Genomic DNA, 14,845 nt, shown 5'->3' with positions numbered 1-14,845 from the left:
AATACAGGATTATGAGTATCAGATGTAAATAACTTTAACAATTGATAACTGAGATATTTTTCGTCGGAGATCCTGGGTTCCCTACCTCAAATTGCTTGTCTACAACCCCTCTATAACCAGATCAATTTCTTCGGTTGAATTCTGAAATAATTGATATATATAATTAGAGTATTTGAGTCTGACAAGAGAAGTAGGTGTGCAGAATTGGTACATGGAAAGTTTGTGTTGCCTTAATTCTGTCTGGAATTTAGAGGAATATTAATTTAAAAAATATATATGTCTCAGTGTGTGTATCACACCCACTCTTCCATTTGCAAGAGAATCACACTTCAAAAGAAGACCATGTTGAACATAAATAGAAAATTAATGTTTCTTGGTGTACAAAATTGACATATCTGTAAATCGTAAGGAGGAAAAGTAGCAGTAATTTATTTTTGTTACATTAGGGAAGATGGTAGTTATGGTGTATGAAAAAAATTATAAAAATAAAACCTGAAATCAGATTACCATATATTTGGCCCTAATGATTGTAGCTTTTTGAAATTTTTTGTCCTGAATAAGGGAACTTACAGCTATTGAATTAACTATATTTATGTAACATTTTTTGATCTTCTACATGTGTGGAATCCAACCCTGAAACTTCGCCGTGTTTTTTGAAACATTCTATGTATATGTTTTAACATTAATCTGCATACCAAAATTTTGTCGAATTATGTTTATGTTGATGTGGAAGTTACTTGCCAAGTAGGAATCGCTAAAAGTAGAATTGAATACCCTGGTGAGTGGTTTTAATGAGGAAGTAGTGAGCAGTGTTATAGTGTATGGTTGTTATACACAGTGAAGTTGCTACAGCGTACTTGTAGCGATAGAGGCAGGAATGAAAGTTCCTACTGGACTGCTACACCTTCGCACCTCTGTCTCTCTCTATTCTCTCCCTCTTTGTTTTTCACATCCTATGGGCTAGAGATATGGTTTTGTAATGATTTTTACCTCTATTTCGGTGCTTATTTTAGCATGATTTCGGTGAATATTTCGCTAAAATACCATATTTAGTTGCGTAATTTTCGCATCCCAAATTTTGAAACATCAGTTTTGGACTTTATTTTTTCCCCACATAATTTTCTCATCCAAATGTTTAAATTCCTATTTACATTTTCTTTTTACTTTCATTTTAACTGGCCAGTTAAAACGGCGAAAGTATGGTGCACTCCATGGCCTGGCGGCCTTGATCAGCTGTGACAAAGTGTTCATTTGTTGCCAAGTCACCAAACACCCAGTTGACATCAGGTTTGTTCTTTTTCTCCACCTGATTAGTTCTCCTAAAGGGCGAGAATTAGCAGACGAATGGGATCTGTTCCTATTCTGATGCACTTTTTAAAAATAAAATGATGTTCTTCATAATGTCACGTCATTTTTATTTCCTTGCTTAGTTTACACACCCCTACTTCGGAACGGATTTTTTCCCCCCAACAAGTACGAAAAACACGCAAGTAAGATATAAAATTTTTAGGTTAATATTTCGTGAAAATATCAGGATACAGCATACAAAATTAATATTATGTATAAAAACGTGTAGATATCCAGTTAAGACTTTCTAATTTCAATTATTACAAATTTCCTGATACTCTCAATATTATGAATACAGTATTAAATTATATAAATAAAATTTTTCTTGAAAAGTAGGCCTACTTTGAATCAATGCTTAACATAAGTTTACACATATTTAGAAAAAGTATTGAAAAGTATTCTGACCAATCCACAAACCAAGACAAGTTCAGTTTGATTCCAAGCAGCAAATCTTGCACTGATTTATAATCCTGTTCTTGAATATAAAGGCTGAGAATAGTTTCAACATTTAAACATGACGAATGAACTTGTTGATCAGATGAAATATCTTTCTTTATATGTAGAAAATGCCCTCTCACAGTTATTTTTATTAATAAGGTATGTGTATGTATTTAGAAAGAACATTATTTCGAACACAACTTTTATTTAGTTTTTGGTTAAATTCATAAGAAACCGTTCTTCTCAATTGTCTCGTGACCCAAACCTGTCCAAGGATGATTGATATATTTTAAAGAATAATAAAATCTTTAGCATGTCTTCCTTCAGGGGAGGGAAGTAAAACTGGGGGGAGGGACTCCTTTGTTGTAAATTTACAACAGTAAAAGAACAGTGTCCGTCATAGGCCTAGATGATTCTAGACAAAATTGATCAGCCATTTTTTGTTCACATTAAATTTCGATAATAAATAACTTGTGCAGTTGAAAGAATCATTAAACAAAATACCGTTTCCATCACTGCCATCATTGCCACCACCATGACGACATTAATTTGTAAGTTGAGGCTGCTACTACATGAACGTAGAATGTACTTGAGCTACAACAGATTTTTCAATTTTAGTTAGCTGCAAGATTTTCCCTCTTCTCATGTAACTACGGAATGATTCTGGATTCCACTCAGCTTCCTATCAAAGGAACGTCAGAGTTCTTCCATTTTAGAATAGCCTCCAGAACATGTGACTGCTATCCTCTTTATACCTTTATGCCTGTTAGCAGTATGCTTACGTATTGTGTATATGCGATTCCTTCATTAATTAATTAGAAGTTTCACTAATTATTATCACATTGCATTTCAACTTCATTCAGTGTATCCATTACCTTAAAATGGGGTGAAGAGGAACGAATTTTTACTATTTTTTATTTCTTTTTGTCAAAGAGTAAATATAATCGTAAGTAATTGATTAACTAGCGGACTTACTCGTGTTAATTATGTAAATTTGTGCGGCTTACAGCTGTTTTGGTGCTTCATCGCACCATCCTCAGAGCCTACTAGATCTCGGCGTCATCTCGAACTTCTCTGCCTGTTATGTGGGTGCATTTGATTGTTGAAAGGTGTTGAAAAGTGAAGTCAAATAGTGTGTGTGTACTGAAATTGATCTGTGTGTTGAGAATTTGATCGGGGTGTGTTTTAGTGTGTTTGTATATTTCGTATTGTTCTAGTGTGTTGAGTTTTTGGTTCTTGGGTTGTATGTGTAGGATTTCCATGTCTGCATTTATGTTATTGTATGTATGGTTAGCATTGGTTATATGATCGGTGTATGTAGATGTATTTTGTCCTCTGGTTATTGCTTTAATGTGTTCTTTGTAGCGTGTTTGGAATGATCTGCCTGTCTGTCCAATGTAGAACTTGTCGCAACAAAGAACACATTAAAGCAATAACCAGAGGACACAATACATCTACATATGCCGATCACATAACCAATGTTAACCATACATACAATAACATAAATGCAGACATGGAAATCCTACACATACAACCCAAGAACCAAAAACTCAACACACTAGAACAATACGAAATATACAATCACACTAAAACACACTCCGGTCAAATTCTCAACACACAGATCAATTTCAGTACACACACACACACACACACTATTTGACTCCACTTTTCAACACCATTCAACAATCAGACGCACCCACATGACAGGCAGAGAAGTTCGAGATGACACCGAGATCTAGTAGGCTCTGAGGATGGTGTGAAGAAGCACCGAAACAGCTGTAAGCCGCACAAACTTACATAATTAACACGAGTAAGTCCGCTAGTTAATCAATTACTTATATTCAAGTATTAAAAGTAGTGTACGCAAGATTCAAAATGGATAACTGTGAGTGTTTATTTCTTTATTTGTTACAAATAAAAACATAAACACTTTATTATTATTATTACTTTTTTTTTTTTCTCTTGTATAGAGGAGGGACCCGAAGGCTTACACTGCAACCTGAGTCTATTATTATGTTTACTCTTTCACACAAAGATATAAAAAGTAGTAAAAATTCGTTCCTATTCACCCTCTTTTACAGTAGCAGGTTTTACGTTTTGAAGTAAGTTTCATTGTTCAAATTACATATATATTTTTTTTTGTTTTCTAAAAAAAACACTGAAACTGAGAATTTAAAATACTATGTAGCACTGGCAAAGGCATATAGCTTGGACATGCCATTGTAAGTTTGTTTACTGCTGCTTAGTGGCAACAATATATATAGTACAGGAACTGGAAAACGGGACTAAATGGTAGAAAACATTATTCTATGTAAGAATAGTCTAAGTCTTGTTCTTCAGAAGTATTTGTTATAATTTTTGTAAGATACTGTAACTTATATTGCATGGCAGCAGCCCCGAATAAATAAATAAATAAATATATATATATATATATATATATATATAAACATTATTTGAGTAATATATGTTCTAAAATTTATTGGGCCTAATAGTGGGCAGAAACAAGAGTTTGCAATTTGAAAAGACGTTTCTATATGGAGTAGTTGTTTGTAAATCGTAATTCACATAGTGACACAAATTTACTGAAAGACAAAGCTATGCTATTACGTAAGCTTAATATCTACAATGGGTGAATACATTTAATTGATCTGCTCGTTTTATTAAGGCAGAATGTTGTTTTTATTTACCTGCATACAGTGTCATGCTTCTTTGCGATTTTCAAATGTATGAAATTTGTCACCAATCATGCAGTTTCGGTAAGGAGAGAATATACATTTTAACTCTGAAATAAGAATGCGTGGGTGCTGAATAAAAAAGCGAGGTCATCTAGATGGCATCTAGATACTTTACATAAATTGCAGGTACAGTAAATTACTAACTCTTCAGCTCCAACCTTCGTACAGATATACTGTAAGATTTTCTTCTACTTCATGCTGTAACACTGACATTATATGAAAGGCAACTATCTTTTCTTTTTTCAAGTTACACAAATCTTCACCTAATCTAGATAATAAGATATTCAGACATCGGTTCATTATCAGAATTCAGGGAGACAACATTTCATCAAATTTGTACAGGGAAATCACTTTATTTTTACTAACATTTTTAACATTAACCTGGCTATACTCGGAAACACTGTTACCCCCCTTTCCATTACAGGAGTTTGGAGTTGCTAGTGCAATATGTAAACAAATCATTTTACTAGCTATAGGAGGAGAGAAAAGTAGTGTATCCATTTATGTTACAAGGAAATTTAGTATTACGATTTTCAGTTTGGTCATTACTTTACAATATTTTATCAAAAAACAGTAGAATAGTAACAATTTTTTTTTTCACACACTCAAGTCTTCAGGCGGTTATATACATTATGTAATGCCTACTTTATTCAGCATATTACTAATCTAATTTATTCCTGAGAATTTTGTGAGCACTTCCGTAAGAAACCCCAATTTCTACAGCTAACTTCTTGACTGACTTATTAGACTTCGCTGCATTTTTCCTCTTGCATCTTCTACAGCATCTTCTGTCACCTTTGTTGGGCATCTTACACTTTTCTTCCTTTCTGTACACTATCTTGGTTTAAATTTATCTGCCAGATTAATGACATTTCTACGAAAGTATTTCGTAATGATATAATCAGGAAATTGTGAAAAAAGAAAGAAAAACTGTTGTTCACATTCGGTTACATTGTAATTCCAGTTTCCATAATCGTCCTTCATACCTACAAATAGTAAAACAAAACTCTTGTTTAAATAATGCTGTTAAGTACCGTACCACATTACAGGGTACCGTAATTTTGGTAACTCTAATCTTCACTTGTGCTCAGTCCATACAGATAAATTCAGTTATGCTACACACCATACTTGTGTGAAAATAAACTTCAATAACATAAGCTTTTTCTTCTATAGAAAATCCAACATATTTCTGAAACACACTGTACTCTGTACTGTTTATTTCACTGCTAGCAACAGCGGCCGTAAGTTTGTGTGACTGACGTTAGCAAGGACATTAGTGAAAGGGGTGGGAGTCAAGTACATTTAAAAACGCAGGTACAATAAAAATTGAAGTAAAAATAAAATGATGTCCCTGTATAACGCACTGAATCATTGCTGCCTTTAAAATTTTAAAATCTTTGTAGATATTGACGATTATGGTGAAACCATTTGTATAGTATACTAATAGAAAGTCCAGTCTATTTGGCGTAATGTTCAGAATTCGTCACTTTGTGATTTTGAATACACAATTAAAAAAAAAAGAATTTAACATTTTAGAACCAATTTTAGGATGTTTTGATTATCTTTCTTAAGGCAATTTGTATAGTTTATATTTATCCTAATGTAGTTTATATCAGACAAGTTAAAACATTTCCTGTAAGAATTTTTGTATTAATTGAAGATAGAAACAGTGTTGTTAACATTAGTCTTAGCAACTGTCATAGCTCATTTGACTAAGGCACTTGCCTTCCGATCCAGAGTTGTGCTTGGGCGCGAGTTCAATTCCCGCTTGGGTTGATTACCTGGTTGGGGTTTTTTCCGAGATTTTTCCCAACCGTGAAACGAATTTCAGGCAATCTATGGCGAATCCTAGGTCTCATCTCGCCAAATATCATCTCGCTATCACCAGTGCCATCAATGCTGAATAACTGAGTAGTTGATGCAACATTAAATAACCAACTAAAAAATTTTTTTTAACTATTCGAGCTCGTTTTGAGAGTAGTGCTCTAAATTACGACATTTTAAAACATTTTAATAACACTATATTCATCTTGAGGTGTGTCATGTTATATTGTTGATTTACCCTGTCCTCCTTCCAAGAAAAAAAAGTATTTGTGATCTGAACTCTTTCTTGGAAAAAAAAATATCGCATACCTTTCACTGTTTCCGTTTTGAATATGTTTTGTGTTTCTTGCTAGTAGTTTTAGGTCGATTATTACTGCTGTGCAGTGTTCTCAACTTCCTTTCTTTTTTCTTCTATCAAAATACTAATTTTAAATATCTGCATTATCCGGTAATGTTCCATGTATTTCAGCTGTATAGAATGTACTCGTATATAAAGCTGTTAATAGTTGTTAGTGTTACAGTATGTTGTGTTAGTAGTCCCTAGACACACTTAGCTTTTAAATCTCTGCTTACATTTCTGAGCTGCATGATTGCTTATTAATTTATGTAAAATTCCTTTCTTAATACTTAACATAGCTTCTTTGCATCTGCAGTTTTTAGTAGAAGTTGGAATGCGTTTCAGATGTGTATATTTTTAAGATAGCTATTTTTTGTGCAAATAGTATATCTTGGAGATAATATAACTTACAAAAGTGAGAGTGTTTGTCTCCAGCATTATGAAATTTGTCTTAAAACTTAAAATTTGAGAATGGTAAATTCTGAAACTTCTGTTCTTAGGTTGGTCACAAACATAATATGAAAGTCAGAATCCTTTGTAGAATGGCAACTTTTATAAAGAGGTTTTTATTTTTAGCCATTCTTTAAAATTGAAAATTATTAGAGAAAATAGAATCCCTTTCTCTCCTATCATACTCTGGAAAAGATCTTTTAAGAGAAACTCATTTGTGATGAACAATATTTGAGTTTATTTATTTTCTAATAAGATTTTATATTGAAACTAATTTTAAATGTAACATTAGCTCCGGTTTTGGGACACTAATATGAAAATAAAAGCAGTGATGGTTATACACTGAAATTTTTAAATTATTTCTTTTCTTCTAACGCATTTAATCATTAATCATACACATAACTCTAAGATATTCTACTGCGTACTATAATATGTGTATGGTAACAACAGCAGATAGCCATGTTTCTTTGCATGATGAATGTATTTGTCTGTTGTCAATTATATTGCAATGTTTCATCCAGGTAAGAGACCAAGTACGACATATTCGCAGCATCTGCAGCAGAAAGTGGCCTCCATGATGGAACGTACGTAAATTATTTAAAATCACACAGTTGGTGCTCTTTTATTATGGTAGGCCTATCGTTTGCTTGAGTTAAATTATTATACTTAATTAATAATACATACTCAGCTTGAGTGTAGTTTATATTTTCATTTAATCATTTTAAGTTACAACTGCCACTTATTAAGTTACCTTCCTGTAACAGTGTGAAAACAACTTTTCCATTATAAGAGATACTGAAAACATCACATGTATATAAGTGAAAATTCCGAAATCTGTTTTATGTGGCATTACAGTGCTTTCTCTCTACACTTTGTACAATGAGAGAAAAATAAAGTATCATGTAATGAGGAAAAAATAAAGTGTAAAAATAACGCATATGAAATTGTCGTGATATGATCTTTGAAATTGCCTTGATTAAAAATGTATTAAGTTTAGAATTGTTTGTTGTATACGCTTGTTTATAAAAATTCAAAATTTCTTTCGCCAGGTGAATTTATGGAACATAACAGAACTGTCAAACTTGTTTAATCTCTTTGAATTTACGAAAATTACAGTTTACCGTTTACCACTAGTCATTAACCTAGTTGATATACACATTATTAATAGAAGAAATAATTAATAAACTTCAGATGGGTCATTATAATAAATATTTGTGCACTTTCTTGATTTTTAGCTCTCATTCTTCTGTATGAAATATTTATTGTATTGGAAAGTTGTCAGATTTACCTCATCCATGGAATATTTTGTTAAGAGAAAACGTACTTTCACCTTTATGGTCGAACTTGTCTTTAGTGTGTTAAAATTTTCGATTACAGTTGTAAAATAGTGAATATATGAAGAATTAGAATACAGTGTAACAATTAAATGTGTGCAAATCTAGTCTTTCAGGTAATGCTCCCTGTAAAGCAGATTTGAATAATTTCAAGGGAAAAATTGTTCCGGGGCCGGGTATCGATCCCAGGACCTCTGGTTGAACGTACCAGCGCTCTTTCCAACTGAGCTACCCAGGAACTCCACCCGACACAGTCTCAACTTTTCCCTCTACATCCACACAACTCGCGTGGGCTGACGAAATGCCAGAGACCCACATCGAGTGCTCACATTCTCTGTGTGGCTTGGAATTGTGGTTTTGCATAATATATACGTCACTGTGCACGTTAACAGAAAACCACAATTCCAAGCCACACAGAGAATGTGTGCACTCGATGTGGGTCCCTGGCATTTCATCAGCCCACGTGAGTTGTGTGGGTATAGAGGGAAAAGTTGAGACGGTGTCGGCTGGAGTTCCCGGGTAGCTCAGTTGGAAAGAGCGCTGGTACGTTCAACCAGAGGTCCCTGGATCGATACCCGGCCCCGGAACAATTTTTCCCTTGAAATTATTTAAATGTGTGGTTGAAATAGAGAAATTATTCCAATTTCAAATGCAATATGAAGTGGAAAGGTGAAAGCATGAAATTTTTATAAAATTTATGTTTGTTAGAAAAGCGCTTTGCCTCAGTATGGAAAATGATGGCCATATTTTATATTGTCAGTATTAATCAGTACTTTATTTACATGGAAATTAGTGAATGAAACGTTATTACGACATGATGTTTGTATGCACAATTAGTGTGATTATGTTTGAAAAGTACTCGAGCTGATATGTATTGTTAATTGTTTCGTAATCCAAATATATCATCTGTAATGGTGGGCAATTGTATTGATGCTGTTGTAATTTCAAGAAGCATGTTATGGAGGAATATAAGTTATATTCTTAAATATCCTCTCTTGAAATTGATCTTGATATGCGAGTCATCAATACTGAATGGTAGACCTAGCAACGAAGTGGGAAGAATATTTTCTCTATGCAATAATTTATAGGTGGGTCTTCTTTTTAGTACAGTGATTTCCAATTCTCGAATAATCATAATTCTTTTTAAAATAACGTGAAAATATTTTCATTTCAACAGTACTGGTTATTTGTGTCGTACACTTGCTTGCATACATACAAATTCATACTTACCATGGATATCCTAATGTTTATATTTAAATATTGCACTTAATTTTTTCTGTATCCCTTTAGTTTTCCCTTCAATCTCTTGACATTCCATTGTTTCCATTCTTTTCTTAATATTGTACAAGTGGTTTATTGTTTAATGTATATATTGACTTGACTATACTGGGTATTCAGTTCAAGGTGTGTCACGGCTCGCTGTATGCCGTCATCTGGCTAGTCGATGAGCCTAGAGAATTCAATCTTCCTACACTTCCGCAGAGGTGTATGACTATGCATTAGAGAAGTTGCCTAGCAAGTATGGCGTTCATTCTGAAGGGTACTTACTGATAGCCAATGTACGGTAACGTCGGTAGTGGCAGGAATGTGAACTGTTTGGAAACATGTACTGAGGTGGGTTTTTTTCTTAGTGTCGGGATATGGGGAGAGGGTTAAGACGATTTCTTACGTATTTGTTGACATTAACTTCGACGGTCAACATGGACACGGAGCATTTGATTTGTGTTGTGGAATGTTACCGTACGCAACCGATGATAACGGATATCCTGTGTACGACTTGCCCGCGCAAAACACAGTTCGAAAGAGGTTATGGTAGCACACAGACATTACAGACCGCCATCTGTTGCTACGACGTTCAAGTTATACCGTACACGTTCTCAAGTTCAGATAGAATGCCTTGATTAATAGACAACTTCTCTGACATAAAAGCTGAAACTCGCTTCAGATCGTTGATTCATAACAGTGACGTCATGACACACTTTGAAATGAACACCCAGTATAATGTACACATTACCAATGTTGGTATCCAAATTTAGAATAAAAGAATCTAAATGTGTTTGTTTTTATATCCAGAGTTGGAAAGCATTGTATTTAAGAATAACTATATACATTTTTTTTTTTTTACAAATTGGTGTTCAAATGTAAATATGATCATTAAATGATTGTTATATATATGCTCTTAAATGCATGCATGCATGCGTGCATGTTTTTATACCTGCTACTGCTTTTTGCCTTTCTGTTTCTAGTAGCATGAATGTGACTTGCTAAATTAGTTTTTCATTCACTGGGAAAAAGTGTATTAAGGAAACTACCATTGCGTCAACTGGGTATGTACTAATAAAACTGGATGAAGGTATAATTTTAGTAAGGCATCACAGTTTACATGTTTCAAACTTCACAAATTTTAATAGAGTAATTTACACATTTTTATTTGTTTCTTGAGATGTACAGTAAATGGTATACCTACTGAAGTTCGAATGAGATGTATGAATGAACTTATTTGAGAGAGAATGGAAAAATATTATTTCAAATGTCCATTGTGTGTTTTTGAAAATAATTTTGGTCTTCTTTTCATGTAATTTATATCCAACTTGGCTTATTAGTTATGATTTTTGCCCTCAATGCACATAGCTGTAGACTATAAATTAAGCCCTCAAACTTCATACTCAAAAACATATTCACTTTGATATTATTTATAATTTAATCGGGGTTTGCAGAAACAGCACATGTCATTTCGCCATAAATAGTGACATGTATTGTTTCTGCAATCTCCGATTCAATTGTATCACATGAAGATGGTGAATAAGCGTGCATGTGTGATATTTTTAAATATGAAGTTTTATGATACAGCTTTGGAAACATGCCTTTATTTTTAAGCTCTTTTGTAATAAGGATGATAAAAACTTGCTGCTGAGTTTTGATTTTATAGATGATATCAAAGAATTTCATTAAGTTTAACAGAATTCTTAGGCCGGGTGCACACAGAATCAGATGCCTGCAGATGATAGTGTCTCAGAATGCCTTGTGACAGCTTAAGACTGTCTGCTCACGACAACAGATCTGCTGGTTTTGTGAGTTTGGAAAACTAAAACAACTAATTTATCTGCATTGAGCTCCATTCTGAATAATGTGGACTACACAACAATAGTGTAGCTATAGATAAAGTTGCAATTGTGGACATGGTTACTCATGCGTGCGCAGTAGAGTTGGGCAACACGATTCTTTTTCAGAAGTCGATTCTAACGATTCGTTCACGATTCTTCTCAGTCTGCGATTCCAACTATTCTTTTGAATCGTCAATGAGTTCACGATTCTTCCTACTCTGCGATTCCAATGATTCGTCAACGAACGACTTACAGGACACTTTCCTTTGCAAACCACGCGTAGAACAAAAACGTTCTACATCTCTCGCATAGATGGCATAAGAGCCGAGACATTGGATTGTCTCTTTCTCATTGGCTGGAACCATTCAGCATGACCTCCATTAGTCTACAAAATTACCCAAGATAATGTTTCTAAATTATAATTTATCAATTGAACCTTATTACGAAGTACATTTGTTGCATTACATCTCTATTTAACTATGCAAATTTCAGGTTTGTGTTCATTATTTTCCATGCTTAACAAATGCAGTATTTTGATTTTACTCTTGCTTGGGAGTATTCGGCACGGTTTGGAAATGTCCGCTGACAGGTTACATCAAACAAGTAAATAGAATCGTGGGTTATGATACCATGTCAATTCGTTACTATTCTTTTGAACGACGATTCGTTACGATTCTTTTGAACGACGATTCGTTGATACCACGAATCGATTCTTACGATTCTTTATTATTAGTCGTTCGAATGAACGATTCGTTCACGAATCGACCCAACTCTAGTGCGCAGTATGCTTCAGCCATCAGACCATCTTCCCGTGACCAAGTTCAAACAATCATCCATTGTTGTTCTCTTCGTGTCTGCTTGCGACCTTCTTGTCGCGTCTGATTCTGTGTGCATCACATCATAAGAAATCAACGGGAGTCAAGTACGATCAGACGTAATGTTGCATTGCATTGTGCTGCTTTGCAACATGCTCTGTCTGATTCTGTGTGCACCCGGCCTTAAAATCCTGGTAAGTACTTGACATTTTGCAAACAGTACTTCATCTCAGCCTGTTTTGTTTCAAGATATAGCACACTTACACTTTTGATAGCATTGCAGTGGCCTGTAGACCTACATTTATATTTCTCCATTAAAATATAATATTTAATTCTATTAATTTTATCTTGTTTCACCTCAACTCAGTTTTCTTCTGATTTATTTTGTGTAATTTTAACTTGGTTATATTTGCATTTACAGAACTGAAGTACGTATTTTATGATCACTTTTTATATATAAAATATCATCATTGCTGTTGCTATAATTTAAAAGCTTTGATTTTAATTTATGTTAATTTATATTTCAACAGTTATTAATCTGTTTTATTTATTATTTTATTTTATTTTATTTTGTAATTTCCTTAGAAACAAGTAAAATGGTATCACTGATTGTGTCGATTTTATAACTAAATGAAATTCGAGCAATAAATACTTATTAGTTGTAATTTTTTGCCGTTAACAACAAAGAACATGATATTTTGAATAAATCAGTTGCTTTCTGGCATCACAGTATAGTTCATGGAGTGATTTATTTTATTTAACTATTTGCAGTTCATAAAGTACCCCATATTAATTAATGCATTCTCTTCTCCATACGTGATACATATTGAGCAAGAGTAAATTCATAATTAACATGAGTTGCAATACAATCATGTTTTGTTAAAAATAAAAATTTTGCTGCTGAATAAAATCAAAGAAGAAAGTAGTATTCTTGAATTAAAATACATATATTAGCAACAAAATGTTTTTATATAACACATTAATACATTCAGTTCTTTTAAAGGAAGAGGGCCTGTGTAACAGAGAAGTATTAGTTCATAGTAATTTTCTATAACTTCATAATCATTTTTTCATTCAAAAATCTCTATATGTCTATTTCAGAACAATGTTAACTGTACTGAAGTTCATTTTATTACATTTTAATTATATGATTTAATTTTGAGATGGCTAAATTTATTATATTTATTATTACTTTTAAATATTATTTCTTTTTAATCTCAACTGTAGGTTTAAACTATTATTTACTTATCTTAGTGTAATACTTTTGAAACTTTTTTTTTTTTTAGTTCTGGATTTCAAGAACAATAAACTCAATAGTGATATATTAGATATTGATTCAGTTCTCAAATTAATGTAAAGCAGAACTCTTTTTGTTTTTTTGTCCTTACCGCAATTTTATTTAAAATATGTTCCTTGTGCAGACGAAGCTGATATGGATAGGGTGTTCAAATTGCCATCTACGACATTTATTGGAGGAAAAGAGAAAGCCCTGTCACTGCGTGAAATCTTGCGAAGACTTGAGACAGCATATTGTCGTCACATTGGTTGTGAGTTTATGTTCATCAATTCTCTTGAGCAGTGCAACTGGATCAGACAAAAACTCGAAAGTCCAGGCATCATGGAGATGGACAATGACGAAAAGAGGTTGATTCTTGCTCGTCTTACTAGAGCCACTGGGTAAGTCTTGCCTATACATAGCTTTACCTTGTTACCTTCGAGTCCACACCTGTGGAGTAACGGTCAGCGCGTCTGGCTGCGAAACCAGGTGGCCCGGGTTCGATTCCCGGTCAGGGCAAGTTACCTGGTAGAGATTTTTTCTGGGGTTTTCCCTCAACCCAATATGAGCAAATGCTGGGTAACTTTCGGTGCTGGACCCCGGACTCATTTCACCAGCATTATCACCTTCATCTCATTCAGACGCTAAATAACCGAAGATGTTGATAAAGCGTCGTAAAATAACCTACTAAAAAAAAAAAGTTACCTTCTGATATTCATATTGTGAAATGCTGGTACTTACTCTTCGAAACTCGTTCAATACTTGAAGTGTAATTTTCAAATGTAATTCAGTTCAATTCAATAAGCCATTAGACATACAGTGATAGGCTTCGTCATAAATACAGAAGGGAAAAAAAACATACATTTGAAAATACGCATATAATTGAAAACAGTAAAGTTTAATTAGAACAATGAACATAAAATATTTTGAAACTCTAAAAATTAATGGAAACACTTCGCTCTTAATGTATTATTTGTAAATTTGACTAGGAAGCTTATTATATAATAATATGACAGAAAAATTTGTACTAGTCTTATGTAATCTACAGTATGGAATATTAATTTGTTCACTATTTCTAATTTCATGATATTGTCTATGTTATGTCGAGTGTAAAGGACTATGTCGTTACTAATTTCTTTAATAAATATATAACTCTTGATAACTTTGTGCATATATATTCAATAT

At 33.4% G+C, this 14,845-nt stretch overlaps 1 protein-coding gene across 7 annotated transcripts in view; it reads left to right on the top strand.

Annotated features, from left to right (window-relative positions):
- The window catches only part of Ogdh (oxoglutarate dehydrogenase Nc73EF), a 117,982-nt gene that overhangs the window by 43,984 nt on the left and 59,153 nt on the right, over positions 1-14,845 (top strand). For 4 of the 7 annotated variants that reach the window (XM_069836571.1, XM_069836567.1, XM_069836570.1 and 1 more), the window contains exon 5: positions 13,806-14,061. In XM_069836571.1, coding sequence (XP_069692672.1) covers positions 13,806-14,061 — 256 coding nt within the window. Of the gene's footprint in view, positions 1-7,652; positions 7,716-13,805; positions 14,062-14,845 lie in introns of all 7 variants that reach the window. The other 3 variants (XM_069836569.1, XM_069836564.1, XM_069836568.1) reach the window with 1 other exon arrangement.

This window comes from Periplaneta americana, chromosome 1, assembly GCF_040183065.1.
Source record: "Periplaneta americana isolate PAMFEO1 chromosome 1, P.americana_PAMFEO1_priV1, whole genome shotgun sequence".
Lineage (NCBI taxonomy): Eukaryota > Metazoa > Arthropoda > Insecta > Blattodea > Blattidae > Periplaneta > Periplaneta americana.
The sequence above is the reverse complement of the archived record's forward strand: the minus strand, read 5'-3'. Positions and strand labels throughout refer to the sequence as shown.